The sequence below is a fragment of the Lygodium microphyllum genome, chromosome 3 (assembly GCF_053477565.2).
Source record: "Lygodium microphyllum isolate KBCC chromosome 3, Lygodium_microphyllum_v1.1.10, whole genome shotgun sequence".
In the NCBI taxonomy this organism is placed as follows: Eukaryota; Viridiplantae; Streptophyta; class Polypodiopsida; order Schizaeales; family Lygodiaceae; genus Lygodium; species Lygodium microphyllum.
The window spans coordinates 51,655,708-51,677,074 of NC_141137.1; the positions used below are offsets into that span (position 1 = coordinate 51,655,708).

Here is a 21,367-nt window from a genome sequence, read left to right on the forward strand (position 1 = left end):
GCACTCTACCAGAGAGTTGGGATACATTCAGAACTACTATGAGCAATTCTAATGTGATCCTTTTGTATGCTGATGTAGAGAGTACTCTACTCATGGAAGAAATGAATCGCCAAAACAATGCATCCAGTAAGTCTTCCAGTGCTTTGCATACTAGGGGCAGATCACAGCAAAAGGGCAAATATGATAGCAAGGGACGTAGTAAATCACGTGGCAAAGATGTTGAATGCCATCATTGTGGCAAGAAGGGTCACTTTAAACATGATTGCTACAAATGGAAGAAATAGAAAGAAATGGGCAAGAAGACAGATGATAGCAAGGAAGAGAAAAAAGACAGTCAGCCAAAGAAGAGCACTGTCAAAATTGAACAAGTGAATGTAGACACTCATGATAGTCATAGTAGGAGTGACATACTCTTTGTCTCTTCACACTTTGATACACATGCTTTACTTGCAGATACAGATGATGACATGCATATCTCGATTCTCGATTCAGGTGCTTCTTTTCATGTCACCCCTCATCGTGAGTGATTCTCTGACTATACAGGGGGTCATCATGGTGTTGTCCATCTTGGGGACAACTAGGCATGTGACATTGTAGGTATTGGCAGTTTGCAATTGCAGTTTCAGCATGGCGCTGTCTTCACACTTCAGCATGTACAGCATGTATCTCAGCTCAAGAAGAGCTTGATAGACACAGGGCAACTAGATGATGATGGTTTTCATACCACCTTTGGTGATGGAAAATGAAAGATGTGCAAGGGATCTAGAGCGATTGCCAGAGATTGCAAGAGTGATACTTTGTATCCACTTCATGTATCTAGTGTGCGTGACCATGTTGTTGCCGTGACCGAGCAGCCAAGTATTTATTTCTGGCATGGCCGATTGGGACACGTGAGTCAAACAGGAATGAAAGTGCTTTCCCGTCTAGGTTACTTGCCTTGTCTTCGTTATGCTGATTTTAAGCATTGTGATCATTGTATTTATGGTAAACATGCACACATATCTCATAAAAAGTCTCTTTCTTTGAAATCTTGTCCTCTAGAGTTAGTACATTTACATGTATGTCAGATGCCAGGAGTATCTTTAGGAGAAAAGAAATATTTTGTCACCTTTGTCGATGATGCTACACGATAGGGATGGGTTTATCATATTCATAGCAAGGATGAAGTGCTTAACAAGTTTAAAAATTTATTGGCATTGGCTGAAAATCAGACAGATAAGACACTTAAGTGTCTTCTCTCTGATAATGGTGGGAAATATGTGTCCAAGGCCTTTCAAGCATTTTGTGACTTCTTTTAAACAGGGCAAAGGACAGAAGAGGCCACTTTTTGGCAAATCATTTCAAGAAAGAAAGGCTTTAATGATGGCTAGGAAATGCTTTATATGTGAACAGAAAGGCCATAGTGCTTCTAAGTGCCCACAACAATCTTCTAAAGATGCGGAGGATAAAGATACGCCAAGTAAAAAGAAACCCACCATTGGCTTAGTGCCTGATATGGTGGGAGATCAATCAGTTGATGATGCTATAGAATTATGCAGGGCTTGGGGAAAAATCAGAGATTCCACAATGCTTATTTTCTTTGATCCTGGAGCTCGTGCAAACTTTATCTCACCTGCATTGACAGCTAAGCTGGGTATACATGGGACCAATTGGACACGCTGATTTGGCATGCCCAAGACATACTGAACCTATCGCCCCTATTCTTGGCAAACTCTGAATACACATCTAGAGCTATATGGACAAAGAGGAGTTTCATATTATGCCTTTAGAGGGCTATGATGTTCTGTTGGGCATTCCATGGTGCCACAGGAAGCATGCTATCTTGGATACTTACAATAGAACGATTACTCTTGTACATAGGAGCAAGACTCATGTGTTAGATGTGAAGCTTAAAGAAGAGTCTATCCCAGTTGTTTCTGCTTCTACAATTACTTCTGTAATGAAAAATCATATTTCTGCGTACTTGGTTTTTGCAAAGCAAGTTAATGAAGTTGTTAGTAATGTGTCTATACTAGATGAAAGTAGAAGGGCTTTCTTGGATAAATTCAATGACTGTTTCTCAGATTCATTACCAGGAGAGTTACCCCCTGAGAGGCTAAAAGATCAGGCTATAGATCTTATTCCAGGGACTAGTCTTCCCAATAGGCCACCGTACAGGGTCAATGCAGCATAGCAGAAAGAGATTATGACACAGGTTAATGAGCTTTTAGAGAAGGGACTAATTCAGCCCAATAGTTCTCCGTTTTGTTCACCTATGTTGCTAGTTCAAAACAAGGACGGCTCTTAGTGAATGTATATTGACTACAAAGCCTTGAACAAGAACACGATCAAGAATAGGTTTCCGATTCCAAGGATAGATGACATTCTTGATCGATTACAGGAAGCAGGAATGTTTAGCAGGATAGATTTGAAAAGTGGGTACCATAAGATCAAAATCAAACCAGAGGATATCCATAAGACTGCTTTTAGAACGACATTTGGTCTCTATGAATTTTTAGTCATGCCTTTTGGATTGACCAATGCTCCTGCTACCTTTAACAGAATGATGGGTAGAATTTTCCGCCCTTATCGAAGTTTTGTTGGCACATTCTTTGATGATATGATTATCTTTTCAAAGAATGAAGAGGAGCATACAAAACACTTAGTTAAAGTCCTTAATGAGCTTAAGCGTAACAGATTGCTTATTAATGGCAAGAAAAGTGAATTCTTTTTGGAAAAGATTCACTTCCTTGGGCACATTGTTTCTAAAGATGGTGTGAAGATGGATCTTGCAAAGATAGAAGCAATTGTCTCTTGGCCAAATTTGAAAACCGTTCATGATGTCCGCAGTTTCCTTGGCCTATGCTCTTACTACCGAAGATTTGTAAGACACTTTGCAAAGATTGTTTCTCCTTTACATGCGCTTAAGAAGGATGTCAAATGGCAATGGACTGACAAAGAGAAATCAGCATTTAGATGTTTGAAGAGGAAAATGACTACAGATCCAGTACTTATTTTGCCAGATCTATCGAAGCCATTCGTAGTGCAGTGTGATGCATGTGAAAATAGCATTGGTGTTGTATTAATGCAAAATGACCGAGTTGTGGCATACGAGAGTAGAGTATTTTGTCATTGAAAGGACTTACCAAATTTATGAGAAAGAGTTATTGGTTGTGATCCATGCACTTTCTAGTTGGAAGCACTATTTGCTTGGTACAGATTTTGTAGTGCAAACAGATCATCAAACACTTAGATACTTTCTCACACATACTAAATTGTCAAAGAAACACATGCGTTGGGCAAATTTCCTATCTATGTTTCATTTTCAGATAGTGCATGTGGAAGGCAAGAAAAAAGTAGTTGCAAATGCTTTATCTCGCAAACCACAGGTGTCAGCTATTTCAATTTCTTATCACCATGAATTGGATGATATGAAAGAGCAGTATGTTGATGACGAAGATTTCTCTAAAATCTATGAACAATTGATCAATGGCCAACATCATGATCATTATGTGTTCAAAGAAGGCTTTATCATGATGCGTGGAAGACTGTGTGTTACAAAACAACTAAGGCCAAAAGTTTTATTAGAAAGTCATGCTCCACTGTATGCAAGACATCGTGGTATTGATGCTACAATCAAAGCAATAGAGACTTTCTTCTATTGGCCAGCCTTGAGATCTAATGTTGATGCATATGACAGATCTTGCCTTACATGCCAAAAGGTCAAATTTGATCAACAAAAGGCACTAGGGTTATTGCAACCACTGCCTATTCCAAAAAGGCCATGGGAAAGTATTGCCATGAATTTCATTTTTTATCTTCCAAGAACTTCTTCAAGGAATGATGGAATCTGGACTAACATTTACAGATTCAGCAAGCAGGCACATTTCATTCCTATAAGGAAAAAGGTTAAGTCAAAACACATGGTAAAGATATTTATGCATAATATCTTTAAGTGTCATGGAATGCCACGGTCAATTGTCAGTGATAGGGACCCAAGAATGACTAGCTTGTTTTGGAAAGCATTGTTTGAAAACATGGGCACTACGCCGAAATTTTCATCTTCTTTCCATCAACAAATTAATAGGCAGCTTGAAGAAGCAAATTTGACTGTTTTAGATCTACTGAAGTGTTATGTTTCAGATCAAAAGACTTCTTGGGAACATTGCTTGCCATTGGTTGAGCATGCATACAAGAATACAGAGCACTCATCTAGTATGCGTTACTATGGCCCTTTTCAAGTCTCAGAGAAGATCAATGATGTGGCATATACGCTGAAATTGCCAGAGAATTGGAAAATTCATAATGCATTCTATGTGAACCTATTGAGGCCTTTTATTAGTGAAGTGCCAAAAGATATGGTTCAAGAGGAACAGCTTGAAGTAAAGGAATTTTCCTACCCATTTTTAATGGCTTAGTAGAAGAGAATGTGGAAATCCATCTTAGTGAGTTCCAAAAGTTAATGTGGAAATCCATCTTAGTGAGTTCCAAAAGTTGATGTTTAATTGCCAGATTCAAGACGAAGAATGTATTATGATGTTCTTTAATATGACTTTGAAAGGAAGAGTTGTGGTATGGTATTATGGCTTGGAAGCTGGAACCATAACTACAATAGATCTATTTTGTGCAGCCTTCCAAATAGAGTTTTCCCCTAAGAAAGGTGGTCAATATTGGCTATGTGTTGTGAATCTAACACATCAAGAACCTCATGAGAATGCTCAAGCTTATGCCAAGAAATTGAAGGAGATGTTTCACAAATTTCAAGCCTCTATTCCCATTCCATCTACTACCCAACTACTGTACTTTCTACATGGATTAGACTTTAATATCCAAGTGTAGTTGAGTAGTATTTCTCTGACTAATATAGATGCTGCCATTAACGAGTGGAGGAGATAGATTCACGATTACAAGTGGCCTATGCATCTAGGAAAAATCTCTATTCAAATCTACAACCAATTCTTTTCATGATTTTCATACTACTAGCGTACTTGCGGCATTGCATAGGGATAGCATAGAGCATACTCATGCTAATTCGCCACAGTTACTGCAACTTTACCGAGAAGCTTTCTTACTGGAATCTACAATGGCTTAGAATGCTTTTTGAAGCAATATATATTCTCTATTGTACAGTTGAATACTGTATCTCATTGAATAATGCACAATGTATGGTTTACACTTAGCATTAACATGTGTATCATTGAATGAAATCTCGGTGCTTTAAAGTTGTATTTGTTACACTTCAATTAAGTGATTATACACATTGACACTAATAGTTCAGGGATACGTGCTATTGCTCTATGTTGCATCCGAAAACATGTATATTAGAAAGGCTCTTAGTAATCATAGTTGGATACAGGATGTGATCCTCCACCTATGTGAGATTTGAACTTGCAATGGCACAAATGGTAGTGGGGAAACTCTAACCATCGGCCTGTGTCACCTACTAGCAAGTGATACATGCGATGGCACTAATAACATGGAGAATCTTGTTATCGTCCTAAGTTATCCATTAGCATGTGTGGCACGCAATCGAGGTCGCTTGCTTCTTTCAAGAGGGGCATATATCACCAGGTGGTGATACTTTCTGCAGTTGCTTTTCTTATTTACTTATATAAATATTTTATTTTTCTTTTCTTTAGTTGCTATTGCTTTTTACCCCCAAAGTTCTGCCATTGGAACAAATTGGACTAATGGTTTGTCTTGAATGGGCACTGAAGAATAGAATGCTAGTGGTTTGGGATTGTGTGCTTAGTCATTGGAGCTGGTGCAGGAGGACAATGAGCCTAGCCAAGATACAAGATGCACATGTGAGAATGCTCACGGAATAAAAATCACCATAACTGAGCCACATTACACTTTTTGATGTGGTTCCAATAATAAAAGTTACTCAAAACAACTTGAGGAATGCAAGGATCACCATCCCTCAAAATTAGAGAGTTACTATTTTTGGACCCCAAAATCTGTTCGCGTCATTCTCTTCGTTTTTGCACGAGGATTAATTCTCTGGTCTGTACCAAGGTCAGATTTTGCACCGAACATAGAGAATTTAAGACCGGAAGATTTAAACGGGAAAACTGTTACATGTATGCCATGTGGCATAAATTTGGAAAAGAGAGAGTGAGAGAGAGCATTAAAAAAAACGTAATAGGCATAAGGGGTAGATCTGAGAATGAAGTTTGGAGAAGCCAAGGGCAGATTGCTACAAGTTTATCAACTATGGACAGTACTTCGTCTCTAACTCATGTAAGGAGGTAGAGCTTGCTCTCTCTAGTCAACTCTCTCTCTATTCTCAGAGGAAATGCTCTACATGATGGACTGATTCCATTGAAGGAACAAGGTTTTTCAGCTCTGATTTAGTATTGTTTGTGGGACTATTTTACTATTGGAATGATGCCAATCTAAAAGGGATGTTATTCTGGATATACTGAACAGTAAGAACAGTAAATACAGAGTTCTACATACTACAATTCTACACATGAATCATTGAGTTATGTTGTTCTACATATACTGGAACAGTAGGAACAGTGAAAATAGAGTTCTACACACTACAATTCTGCACATGAATCATTAAGTTATGGTCACAGAAAATGCTTTCTTAAAAGGGATGTTGTTCTGGTCATGTTGTACTGTCCTTATGCAGCTGGGATTTACTTAGAAAAGATGAAAACCAATAGTCCTCAGGTTATGTATTTTGGAACATTTCATTTTTGTAACTTTCTATTTTTTAATTGATAAAGAAATACCGAGAGGGGTGCCGGTCTTCGGGGCCAATCTGGTGTTGAGCAAGGGAGTGAGGTCTCTATTTGTGTGTGTGTGTGTGTGTGTGTATGTGTGTGTGAAGACCAGGTATTAATTGAAGGAACTACCGCTTTATGTGAGTCATAGACCGGTTTCAACATGTCCTCATGACAGCCCTCCCCCTTGAAATGCTTGCAATAGTCCTTGATTGCACTGCCAAATGCATCAAAAGCAAAGTACTACACTCGAATTTCCATAGGGCATCATAGTCAACACAACATTGTGCATTGTTATTCAACCATTCCATATGCCCAACATATGCTGAAAATTACCAGCCAACATAACATAACAAAAGACTCTCAAAGAATCTCAAAAACATTGCCAGATTATCATGAGACATGTCCATTTCATAAGCTCAACTCATCTAGCAAAATCAAACCATAGTACAACAAAAACCAAGCATAAACCATGGCTGAAACATCAATGGCATCATAAGACATGTTGCTGTCCACAAAACCAGCTGAATACCACTGACTATTAATGATCATACACTGAAAACCAACATTCAATAATCAACCCCTAATGATCATTAACTGATGCTACACCAAGCATAATTGATTACACACCGAGCATAACGGATGCAAATGTATAGTTTCAGAGCTACAATGAAAACCATACCGATTTGCATACCAAACATAGCGACTAGTACACTGAATAGTGATCCCCTGGCAAACATATTGTTCAGCTACAGTACCCTGAATGTATGCTGAATACATTCGAGATCCACTACTTCTAGAGTTATCCATTACTAAGGAGCGGAGATGCTAGCTCCCTCACAAGCATCAAGTAATACTCTGGACCTCTGCTCGGTTGAACCTGATTGAGCTCGATCTCTAACTGGAAAGCATCATGGTAAAGCTGCAACAACTGAGGATGGTCTACCAAGTCTCCTATTCCATCCATTTGGCATCCATTGGTGAATAAGTCTGAAATTTCACCAAGTATCTCCTATAAACTTTACATTTGACCTTTCTTTCCTTATGTGCCAAAATCTACTCACGTATCAAAATCTCATCTAGCTCCTCAACCTCAGGCCAAATTTCAGCAGGTATATCTTCTTGCACATCATCATGAAAAGGCCTCAACAAACTGACCTAAAAGGCATTGTGTATCCGCCAATGTAGAGGCAATTTCAGCCTATAGCATGCATCACTTGGTCCTTTCCAACACTCGAAATGGCCCATAGTATCTCATAGACAGCTTTGGATACAATCGCTCTTTGCCCTTCATCTTTTTCAGTCATGCCTTTTCAAATTGCAACAATACATAATCGCCCTCTGCAAAGTGCGAAACACACCTATGATGATCAGCTGCTCTCTTTTTCTTATCCTGTGATCTTTGAAGCACATACTTAAGCTTCTAATAAGCTGTATCCATGCTTCCCACACACCAATCAAATTCAAAGATCTTATCTTTTGTGTGCAAAATAGAGGGTACTTTCTTACCACCCTCTATTCATCTTGTTGATTATTAGGACAGATGTGTGTTATATGCCCTTCTTATTCACAAATATTTGTGTGCAAAATAGAGGGTACTTTCTTACCACCCTCTATTCAGCTTGTTTATTAGGATAGTTGTGTGCTATACGCCCTTCCTATTCACAAATATAGCATTTATTTGCAGCCATCAGCTCCCTACATCCTGCATCACTTTTCCCACTCTTTCTCTGTGATCTGCTCCTCTTTTCAACCCTATATTCAGATCTACCCTGATTTTCAACTTTATTTTCAAATTTACCATTTTTCTCAATCTTTGCCTCTTTGACATGTGACTTGGCATCATCATCCTGGAATCCTACATCCTCTCCACGTAGCAATGTGTCGGCTGTAGTAGCAGTTTCTATAAGCTGAGACATGTTGGAAACTGTGGGCTTAATGCAAAAATCCCGAATACCCTTTGGCAAACCACAAATATACTTCTCCACCTACTCCTGGAGGGGTACTGTGCAATAAGAAGTAATTGGCAGCAATGTATCCCAAAACTTCTTATTATACTGATCCAAGTTCTTGCAGTCTTTGGAATTCAACTGATTCCAAGCTGTCATAATGTCTACTTCAAAGGTACTTGTCAACCAATTGTAAGCAAACATTTGCTTCAATTGGACCCAAGTGGTACATGACTTCCCTTGAATAAGTATAGACCACCGCTGCAATGCATTTCCCATCAAAAATGTGGCTGCCTTGTGTATCTTAGATGCCTCTGTGAAGGTACCTCCAGAATAGGCTGCATCAAACTACTGAATAAAAACAAGTGCTTTCAGCCTATCTTGTGCACCATTGAAAGGCTCAAACTTCACGCTTTTGCCACCTTCATCAAAGTTCTTCAGCGGACCTATGGGAGTCAAGTTATCATAAATGGGCTGCTGCAAAAAGGGTGAATTGGCTGTATTTGCATAAAAACTAGTACTATCTAAAGCACCTACATGGCCAGCACCAAATCCTTGTGCTTCAACAATCCTTGGGGGTGCCAATACATATCCATATGGCCCGCTTTCTGCCCCAAGCATTATGCCTATGCTGCCATACATGGGATTAGGATTCCACTTACATTATCTGAATACATTGGGTGTTGTGAGCCATGCATTGGCTGTTGCATACCATAGGAATTTGTGACATACATTCCCGTATGTGGTGCATGTCTAACCGTAGCATGAAAAATGGTACCACCACCAAAGTATCCTTGCTGTCCCATGCTTACATGTGCATAATTGCCTTGCTGCCCATGTTCCCATGGATTGGCACTACCAAGTTGGCCATGCATTTGCACTTGCTGCCCCACAAATACCAACTCTTTATGCTCATCAAACATTTTGGGCTCTTCTAAAGAAGGCTTAGGCATTTCCTTCGGTTCTTGTGGTTGTCTTGAAGCTATAGAAGGTCTCTTCTTCTCTTTGCCTTTGCTATCCTTATTTGGGGCATTCAAGAATCGAGTAAACTGAGGATCCTTTGCCAATTCAGCAAAAAGATTTGCTGATGTACGTATTCGATCCTTGAAGCTATCATCAAATTCTTCAGCCCCTTGCTGGTCATCAGCCTCTTTATGCATTGAAGTGTCAACATTTGGGTCATTTTCCACATTTTCAGCATGTTGTCCATGCTGAGAACCATGCCCAAGATCAATCATTGCATTTCCCCCTTCACCACATGATTGACCAAGGAGTGATGTATCCTCTCCACTTGATCCGTATCACCATGTGAAGACATGCTTACTATAATTCACTGCTGAGAACAATTTCAACAATAATGCAATAGTCCCAAGTTGCAATCGAGTACCACGGGCCCACCAATTCAAAGGATTTGATGGTGTCCTGCCAATGGAGCCATATAACCAGCCTTTCGTGGATGGGTGGTAAATCCTTGATTACAACTTAATAACAGCAGCAAACAATAAATGCAAATCTGAAAATACAAATTTACCTGCTAATCTTGGACAATGCGCACCCGATTGGCCCCAAAATTGGCACCCCTTTCAATATTTCTTTAGCTTTATTGAAAAAGAAGTTGATTTACAATGGGATTCTCCTGATCCCCTTCGCAATCCAAACTCCCCTTGCTGTCCAAAGTAACTAACAAGTCTTCAATCTATTTTGCCCCTTGATTCAGGCACTTAATTGGCCTTCACCCTCTTTATAGACGATGGAAATGCCCCAAATTCAATGGTTGGCTAGTCCTCCGCCTAATTTAGCTGAAATTCACCTTCAACCTTGTTGAATCCAAGTCTTGGAGCTTCCAATTTTTGGCACGCTTCCGAGGTTGCTGCTAACCCTAATTTCTGCTGTAAATTAGGGTTTACGGTAGAGAAATTTGCAATTTCTCAGTCTCCAAGGGTCCAAACGCTGAGATCTTCGGAACAAGGCTGTGAAATGGTTGGCGATGAGAGAGAAAGCTGTAGAGAGAGAAAATTCAGAGTTTTGTCGCAAAGAATGACTGAAAATCAATCAAATGCAGCTGATGCCCTGCCACAACAGCTTGTAGATGCAAAGAACTGAAGAAAATCAATCATTTACTGCTGCTGCCCTATCTCCACAGCCTATAGATGCTATCACTTGCTATTGATTGGTCTTCTCTTGCCCTTGGTTACCTTAGAAGGTTCTCGAATGGCTGCAAATCAGACCAGCAGTATCTTCTCCCTCTCTCTTACAAGCTGAATACACTAAAAATGCCTCTCCAAAATCTCTAAAGACGTTTTTCAGTCTTGCATGGGCATTTTTGACAAGTGGCAGCCTTCCTAAATGGTTTTTCCAGCATTATCCATAATTAAATATTAATTTTCAGTCTTTAAATACTGAAAATTAATCTAATAATTATTTCAGTGTCCTGAAAAATAATCTGAATGGCCAATAATTAAATTTGCTAGGCAACTTTCATTCCCAAGTGTCTCTGCGCTATCTTGACCATCAAATTGGTATTAGGTACCATTAAACGCCACTTTTCCAATGTCACCAACTGACATATGAATGACCTAGGCCAAGAACTGGCACCAGATAATACCAAGTACCTATACGGTATAACTTATAGCAACTTTTGCCTTTGACATCCCATGATTTTCTCAGGTCCGGAGCTTGTAAATTTACTCTAACTTCAATTATAGCTCACATGTGCAACATTTACTTAACCATGTGATTAAAATTAATCCACATGTTAAGTGAGGTTTCAAAAATACATGTCCTCATGACATATATCGATCAAGTACTAGTATAAGCCTAGTGTCAATTTTTGCCTAGGGCCTTTAATTGGTCTATAAATGTCAATTGTGACATTAAAAACAAAATATCAAATAATTACTTAATACCAATTCAAGGACTAATAAATGCATAGGACCACTTGGAAGTCAAAATGGTCTAGCACTTGGAATGAGCTGCTGGAAATTAGGCATTTTCAAAGTTTTCAAGAGGTCAGCCCATCCCTATTGAATTTGGGGTTCATTTCTGCCAACCAAGGGTCGTTTGGAGACCAATCTGCTATTAGATTAAGGAAAAAATTAGATTGAAGCTTGCTAATCATTTTAGTATTGAATTTTGAAGGAGACTAGAGCAATCTTAGTGTATTTCTTCTAGTTCCAATACAACTTGAAGTGATACTGCAAGGAATGCCAACTTTGGGGCCAACCAAGATTATTCACTAATTATAGCAAGCAATAAATTCACATAATTGAAATACAAGTGTTACCAATTAATCTTGGACAATCATTCACCGCCCTTTCGAAGAAGGCAGGATGGTTTCATGGTTCCATTGCCCAAATACCATCAACTCCCTTGAATTGATGGGCCTATAACACTTGTTGGATATCGGAAGCATTGCAAACGTGCTGAATTTGTGATCAACTAAGTGCTACAGCAAGCGTGTCTTCATATAGTGAGATACAGTCAAGCAATGATGATACCTCTCAATTTGAAATTCACAAAATGAAAAGAGAAATGCATCGCGTGATCTTGGAGGCTCCCAACATGGGCAGCAAGCTAATAATGTTGATGTAGAGAAAATTGTGGGTCCTTCTATGTCTCTTGTTGCTGATAACCAGCAAAAAGATGAAGAATATGATGGCCAATTCAAGGAGCAGTTGAGAAAAATAGCTGGTAACTCTCCTCAATTGTCAAAAGAGTCTTAGTTTACTCAATTATTGAATTCCCCAAAGAAGGATAGCAATCGCAAGAAGAGGAAGTTCTCTTCCAGAGCTTCAAGACGGCAAGATGTCTCAAAAGAAAAGTCAATGCAACTGCATGATGTTTCGAAGCCAATGAGCAAAAGCGATTGGTGTTGATGGGACAATCAATTCAAATGCAAGGTCAACTTGGAAGTGCCAATCCAATGAGGTTATGGATAGCAAGGCATGCATACTAATGTGGCTCACCCAAGTACTTTGGAGGTGGATCAATTTTCCAAGCAATGGCTGATAATGCTTCAGCCATGGGAATGCATGGACCAAATGTACATGGTATGCAACCACCTATGCAAGGTATGCTAGACCGAATGTACCCCAATATGGCAAGTGGAATGCAAAACTAAATATATAATAATGTTGATATGATGCTTAGGGTGTTTGGTAATAAATTATCTAACCCCAAGGTGTTTGGCACTCAATATATCAATCTTAGTCATGCAAACGATCCATATAGTGCTACTAGTCATGAGGGAAATGCAACCAATGTACCATTTTTGACAACCATGAGCCAAACCGCCTCTATAGGTGTAGAGCCATTTTTGACAACCATAAGCCAAACCACCTCCATAGGTGTAGAACATAATGCACAATACTCTGCCTATGTAGCAGAGAGGGCCACACTAGGCTACTTCTTGCTACTCCACGAGGTAGCTCCCGATCCAAGGAAGAAGGCATAACTTGTAGTGGACTGTCTCAAATCCACATCACCTACCCAATCAAAATCACTTCAACCAAAGAGAGTAACCCCCTTTCCATATATGATTCCATAGGATTAAGTTCCCTCTAAATAACGAAGAATGCGCAAGGCCACTTGCCAAGGCTCCTAAGTGGGAGTGGGAGTCTTTGTGAAAGAAGACAACAATGCCATAACAAAATAAATATCCAGCCGAGTGCGAATAAGCTAGACGAGGGAGCCAACAAGACATCTGTAATGGGTGGCATTTGCAAGGGGAACTCCGACTACCAAAATCTTGGATTCTAGGTCCATTGGGCAAGAAATACGCAGACAATTGGCCATACCAAACTATGAAAGAAGCACGGAAATGTACATATGCTGCGAAATAAAAATGCCATGTGCCCAATCCAAGGAAAAAGTGTAGGATCCAAAGATCCATCATGTCAAACTCTTGTCCCGAAATCTCCTAAGTGAGATCAACCTCCTGAGTGTAGCTCCCTATAATGATAAGATCATCCACATACAAGACGAGCAAAACACATCCACCACCCTCAATCTTGAAGTATAGGTTGAGGTCATAAGCCAAACAATGGAAGCCACTCTATAGAAAGAATCATCCAATCCTCTAGTACCAAGCTCTAGAGCCTACTTTGAGCCATATAGGGCCTTCCACAATCTGTAGGCATGGTCTTCCTTCCCCTGTACAAGAAAATCTGGAGGCTATGAAACATCAATCTCCTCCTCAAAAACACCATTGAAGAAGACAAATTTTACAACCATCTCATAAATAGGCCAGCAATGGTGGGCTACAGGAGCCAAGATAGCCCAAATAGTGATATCCAAGCCGTAGGTGTAAGAGTCTCAAAATAGTCAAAACCTACCCTTTCAACAAAACCCTCGACAACAAGCCTAGCTTTGTGCTTATCGAAGGAACAATCTGCAAGGTACCTAGTCTTATAGACCCACTTCACATCTATCACCTTCCGCTTCGAAGGAGAACCAACTCCCAAGCCTAATTACACTCGATAGAATCGAGCTCCTCTTGCATTGTCTGACGGCAAATATCTTGTGCAAGAGTCTCCTCAACTGTAGAAGCCTCACTATCATGAAGACTATGTGACATAATAGTATAGCTCACACAAAGTGAACTATTCCACTCAGCCTGTAAATGAGTTGATTTGTATGGACTCGTAGGAGCAAAAGATACTGATGAGAAATGCGAATAGACTCATCCTACTACGAGGAAGACTAAGTAACCTCCGATACTTGCAATGCACCTGTCTGGGGAAGGGACTCCCCCTCAGCAAAGGAAGGGAAATCCTCCTAATCTGAAGAAGGCTCACTCTCTAACCGCTAAGCATCCCTAGAAGACTCCGAAGGGGAGGCTAAAGGGGTGGAAGTACTCAGCAAAGAAGAAGTAGTCACATCCGTCAAAGGTGGTAGGGAAGCCGGAGTAGAGGATGGAGGAGGAGGGGGAGGAGTTGAAGATGAAGAAGGGATGCTAAGAGGCAACCTGAAGGGAAGAAGAGGAACTAAGGGTGTGAGGGAGGGTCAGTCAATGGCGAAAAATCACTTGTAAGAGAACCATCAATAGGATCCTTGGAGGCCACAATCTCGTCAAAGATCACATCCCTGCTCGCCTCAAGCTTCTATATCGTCAGGTTGTAGAGTCGATAGCCCTTCATGGAAGTGTTGTAGCCCACGAAAATGAGCTTCCTGGACTTCGAGTCAAGCATCATCTTCCTCTTCTTCTTGTCCACATGGGCAAATGCATCACATCCAAAGATATAGAAGTGAGACACGGAGGGCTTTTGACCAAAGAAAGCCTTGTAGGAAGTTATGTCTTGTAACACAAAAGTTGGGGAGCGATTGCAGATGTGAACCACAATAGCCACCACCTCACCCCAAAGGGTATGAGGAAGACCCCAATGCTCCAATATCAATTGGGCCATCTCTAGCATGGTCTGATTCATACACTCCACCACACCATTCTCTAAAGGTGTGTTTAGATGGGTATACTCCATCCGAATACCGTGATCCTTGCAAAACTCAAAAAAGAAGTTAGAAGTAAACTCTCCACCGCGATCTACTTGAACACCACAAACTTTCAAAGTAGTTCATGTCTCCACGAACACTTTCCACACACAGAAATGAGAGTATGCCTCGCTCTTGTACTCCAAAAAATAAGGCCACACATAATGACTCAAGTCGTCTATAATCAACAGCAAATGCTTGGCCTTCCCAAGGAAGGCCGTGCCCATAGGTTTGCAAAGGTCGGTGTGAACCAACTCAAGTAGAGTAGAAGCCCTCCTAGTGGCAACTTGTGGATGTGGCAGCCTATGCTGGTTGCCCCTCAAATAACTAAGGCAAAAAGTGTAAATAGGAGGGAAATCACAAAGCCTCTCCACCATCATCTTCCAAGAAGCCCGTCGAATAGCATCAAAGTTGAGATGATCATAACGAACTACCAAAGCAGCCCAAGCTCATGGAAAGACCTCACCGCTAAGGTTGTAAGCATGTAAAGCCCACCCTCTTGGGATCTTGTCCAAAGAATGGCACTTGCTGACCCATCCTCCACTATCACCGCATCCTATGTAAAGGCCACACAAGTACCAAGTCATGTCAGACAATGAATTGTCAAGAGGTTAAAACCTAAATCCAACACATAGAGAACTTTGGTCAAACAAGACTACATGTCTGGCAATAAAGGAATAGTCCCTGCTCCTAAAATGGAAATGGTAGAGTTGTCACCAATGGTGACTATGCCCCTTCTGGCCCTCAGGTCTTGAAGCCGATCCTATTTGTAGATTATGTAAGAAGAGGCCCCACTATCAACAAGCCAAGGCTTCTCTTGAGGGCAAGAAGCTAGAGTTGTATCCTTCTGGGAAAATACATGCACAAAGACAAACTCTGTCTGCCACAAGGGCAACCTTCGTATCTTTTGAATACTCCTCTCGCTTCAAATGGCGAACTTTTGCCAACACTTCTCCTTAGGATGAGCAGCCTTTCCATAGTATGGGCACTTGAGCTTCTTCTCCTTCTTCTCATCCTTTTTGTCCTCTTGCTTCTTGTCCGTGGCCTGCACCTTCTTCTTCTCCCCTCCACCTATACCTACAATAAATGCATTGGTGGAGCCAGAACCATTGGCTTCAACCTCTTTGAATCGCTCGTCATGCTCCAAGACAAGAGGTGAAAGCTCCTCCCATAAGAGTGTCTCACGGGTCCTCGAAGTGATAAGGCTGGTGTAGAAGACATCAAACTAAGGAGATGGCAACTAAGTCAAAAGGATCGTACCAGTGTCTTCAAAGGATATCATACAACACAGATAAACAAGCTCACCTCTCATGTCCTCCATCTTGGTCATGTGCTTCTTCAGAGAGGAGAAATCATCAAAACAAAGTATCCGCAACTTCTTCTCAAGGGAAATCTTGTGGACAAATGCCTTGTGTTGATACAAAAAAGCAAACTTCCACCACACTTCCATTGCAATCTTCAACCTATGAACATGCAAAAGAACGAAATCCTGCAAACTCATAAAGAGAAATGATTGGGCTCAAGAGTTGAGCCGATTCCACAAGGTTGCTCAATCCATAGAAGTCCCATTTGCTGGATCCTCCTTAGGAAGGGAGATAGAATAAGAAACAAGAGCCCAAGATCGAAGGTATTGAATATACAATCCACCTTACATGACCACAACGAATAGTTCGAGCCATTGAGTTTGTCTTCTTTGGGTAATGAAGGTAAGACACGCACCTACACCAAGGGTATCAAGGATGGCATCTTGACTTCGAACAGAGCCTTCTGTGATAGATGAATAGAAGGGGGATGGGTGCGAATAAGGGACTCCTCTCGGATGGAGCCTTCTGTTATAGATGAAAAGAAGGCAGATAGGTGTGAATAGGGACTCCTCTCACTAACTATAATCACGATAATCGCGCCCCCACTCAGAAGTGTGTCATTAAAGAAACTTCTCTGAATCATCAAAGCCCGTAAACTAGTAAAACATCTTCGATCCTGCAATCACCCGGAAAGCTGCATTTTGATGGAGACAGCATAGCAGACAAAAGGCATCACCTACACGGACTGTAGATCCTCTCGCTAACTATAATCATGATAATCGCACCCCCACTCAGAAGTGTGTCTAGAAAGAAACTTCTCTGAATCAGTAAACTGGTAAAACATCTTCGATCCTGCAATCACCCGGAAAGCTGCATTTTGATGGAGACAGCATGCAGACAAAAGGCATCAGCTACACCGACTGTAGATGTGTCTTTTGTCGGAGAAAATTTGTTGCCTGCCTACCAAAAGGGAGTCCCTTGCACCAAGAAGCTATCACTTGAGCCAAAAAGCTGCTCTCGACAAAACGCAAATTTGTGTTTGCTGCAAAACAGAAAGTTGGAACCGCCTAATGTCTAGATAGGGTCGCCTGGTCTCCAAAAGGGTCGACTAGGCACTAGACAACCCGTACTGGCAGTGAATGCAACAAATGCAAGCTGAAAATCTGTGTTTGATAAATCTAATCTGCTCCTCCATGATGAAAACATGCCCTTCTGCAAGAAATCTCCGGATTGTGTCCTCACTTAGGTGATGATACCATGTGAGAGTGCGCAATACAAGAGAGATACGAACACAAGGACAGAGAGAGTGAGAGGAAGTAGAAGATGAAGGAAGTATACTGCACTAATTGAAGAAGAATGTTGATACAATGGGGATGGATTGATTAGTCCTTACACGCAATCCAAAGCGTGAGGGCACCAAATCACTTGTGGCAAGGCCCCCTTTGAGATGGAGAGACCAAAGGAGATATGGAGACATCACTTGTGGCAAGGTATGGAAGACAACCCCTCAAGTTGGTGTTACATTGTAGAGTTGAGACTATAATAGTGAGTTGTGACCTAGGGGAACAATAGATTGAGTCACAGACAAAGGCCTCAAGCCCAACATGAGGATGCGAGAATTTTCACTAGAGTCAATCCTTTCTCATTTCTAGTCAAGGCTTAAGCATAACTCCTATACCAATCTTTTCAAATATGTCTGCATCAATTCTGCTCCTTGCCCTTTGACCATTGACTTGTTGTGTACTAGTATAATAGGCTGTCACCTGGATAAATGACACTAATCTTGCATATTTTGCATAGCTACGGCTCTTCATTGTGTTCCAGATGTTTGTTGAAACTTGACTAAAGACCCCAAAAGCCGAATTTTGTGCAACTATTAATGTAAATTCACGTAGCCTCTATAAGGCCATCCTCTAAGCTTTGAAGGGCTCAATCAGAGCCCACCCATATTTATGTAGCATGCAGTTGTACCCATCTAAACAATTCCTTAGAACCATTCAATCCCAAGGGTCAGATAAGTACTGTAACTATTTTCCACTAGATTTGTCACTAGGCAATACACCTCTTATTGATTATGAAATCTCTGATCATAATGGACTCAGAGGATCAAACTACACCATCAGAACCAAGAAGGTTGCATGTTTGTTGAAGCAAGTGTGAACAAGTGGCTGTGACTTTCATTCCTCACATCTCGTCATGAACCGACACCATTCCACCTCATCCTCTCAGCCCATATGAGCAACAATTATGGTGAGAGCAAAAGAGGAGAGAGAAAGTCTGAAATATGAACTTTTCATACAATGCATAAAATCTCTTGTTGTTTCTTGTGATATGGAGCGAAGAAATCAAGGATCTGTCCTAGGAGGAGGAGGCATGATTTCAACAGGCACAAAATGGCATTTTTTAATCAAAAAAAGGGGCGCCGAAAAAAATGTCCCCCCCTCCCCTATTCATTGAGTTTCATAAAGTTTAGGCTCTCTTAACCTTAGTTAACACATAGCTTGCAAAAAAACTATTTCAATCCCATCACGTTCACACTGTTTGAAAGTGGTTTTGGTCCAAACGGAGGGGTTCATGTTTATAGTGATGTAAGTGCTTTAAACATGTTGCCAACAAGCTAGCTATGCTCATGATACAACAAAAGTAGTCTTTCCATTTGTCAACTCTCACATTCAAGCTTCAACTCAATCAATGCAACAAGCTTTGGAGCTTCAGAATCCCATTTTCTTTCCTGTAAGAGCTGAGTGTGTTCCCGTAAGAACTGAATCATGTTAGAGGTAGAGTGTAGTGGTCTTTTTGAAGTACACATTTTCCCATTAACCACATCTACCAAACCAGACCCAATGGGATGTGTTTTCAACCTTCAACAAGTTAGAACCAGGACAGCTTCATCTGAGACAAGCCACAAGTTCAGTCCTTTCTTTTACCCTCAGGGAGGAAGTTGATTACAATGGCTGGTGCTGAGCAGCACATTCAGTCCATTGAGTCCTCACCTCCACAGCAGCCTAGAGATAGCCACTAGAACAAGCCAGCTCAGTAATTAGAGTAAATATGCTTGAAACCAGGTAGACAAACTAAGAGAGAACATGGGCAGCTCATGCTAGAGCTGGATAGCTGGTCATTCCCCAGACAGGCAGCAGGTCTCCCAGGCAGTAATTGGTGCAGGAGTGTCACATGGCAGCTGCCACGTGTCAGGCGACAGCAGCTTGCAGGTCAGACAGCAGTCGGCCAGTTTGCTGACCAGTTTGCAGGCGACAGCAGCTTGCAGGACGGCCAGTCGGCCAGTTTGCTGACCAGTCAGCTGCATTTAATTAAATGCACAGCCAACTTGCTATTTCTGGGTTTTTTACTGGCCTACTTATTGGCCCTGATTTCAGCAGTCTTTCACAATTGTTCTCACAGATTTCAGACTGCAGACCGTGGAGACTGCCAGTTCCATGAGCAGTTCCACACCATACTTGGAACACATATGAATTGCACCCAGCCTATACACCATTTTGTACCTACTCAATTAGTTTATCATAGCATTAGATGGTAACTTTACTAGGACCTGGAAAAACTCCCAGACATTTTGTATGTAACATTTTGGTCTCGTAGGCCAAATTGGTTTTTTAAAAAAAGACCTAAGAACTTTACTGATGAAACAACTAAAAATGATAAGATTCTTGCCTGCAATGAAATTTTTTCAAAAAGTTAACTTCTTACAAAAAGTCTGGAAGTACCTTGACCATAGTTTCATGAACAGCTGGTTTACTTAAGTAGTCTCTAGCTTTAGATGCAGCATATGCCTGTGTCAAACAAACTTGCAAGCTGAGTCTCAGCATCTCGGGCCAAACTGATCTTAATGCTGGAACCCATTATCATGTAGTTATCACCAAAATGCCAAGCTTCCTCCTAATTAACAACGATACCAACCTGAAGATCATCATTGTTGGTGACAAACTGCACCACTCGATACCATATATCATCACTTATGAAGTCTCCAGCCTTATCTATGAGTTGAAGAATCACATCTACATACCTGTTGTTTAAAATATTGGACATGGAAATATAGACTGTTAACAGGAATTTAAAAATGATACCACCCAAACTTGCATGTAAAAGTTCAAAAGAACTTCAAAATTAGTGTTTTCTTGGTACCATAAAAGATCTGGAGCAAATTTTTCTGCCAGTATTGCAGCTTTAAGAGCCAGTTCTTCACGTATTCCAAAATCAGCTGTTGTGAGGTACTACATTTATAAACAAGCTATTAGGCCATTTTGAAAACTGGTAACACATGTAATGCATACCAAGAAATCCTTCAAACTATAAAACCGTCCTAAAGCTTGCTAAAATTGAGAAACTATGACTGATGTTCCTCACCTGCAAAAGCTCTTCCACAATATCTTTGGCATTAGTGACATCGCACATTCCGTACAACAAATCTAGAGCTCTTCTTCGAATACTGCAATGCAATACTGGCTTTAGACGATCCCCATAAGTTCTGTTTGGGCATCATCCCTCTTGCAACAAAGATTTTGACTCTGAATTTCATTACTTTGGAAACTTCCCTACACAGCTACAATTCCAGCCCTGCACTCAACTATAAGTGTGGCATGCATTTGGACTGCTCCCCTTAAGCCAGAATTTGGGTTGAGGTCCTAGCACCCAGGTTTCCCATGTGCACCTCCATCCACATACAACAATACCCTCACACACGTGCCCACATACACACATTCACTAAATCCCAAACCCCATACAAAGAAGTAATTACCTTTCTCCAGATTTAAAGAAACAAACATTCTCAAAGACACGTGTTCACATGCACACACACTACATATTCGCTACAGCCCAAAACAGGCATAAAACGTAACTGAGTTTCCCCATACACAAGGAAAACGAAATATCACCAAGCGTGGCAAACCAACCAGTGATT

At 40.8% G+C, this 21,367-nt stretch overlaps 1 protein-coding gene across 1 annotated transcript in view; it reads right to left on the reverse strand.

Moving 5' to 3' along the window:
* Nucleotides 1-21,367, reverse strand: part of LOC148038321 (AP-2 complex subunit alpha-1-like) — a 125,029-nt gene that overhangs the window by 58,157 nt on the left and 45,505 nt on the right. Inside the window, exons 11-14 of the mRNA XM_087670558.1 lie at nt 20,815-20,896; nt 20,593-20,681; nt 20,368-20,473; nt 20,175-20,240 (exon numbers count right to left, since the gene is read on the reverse strand). Coding sequence (XP_087526684.1) covers nt 20,175-20,240; nt 20,368-20,473; nt 20,593-20,681; nt 20,815-20,896 — 343 coding nt within the window. The remainder of the gene's footprint in view (nt 1-20,174; nt 20,241-20,367; nt 20,474-20,592; nt 20,682-20,814; nt 20,897-21,367) is intronic.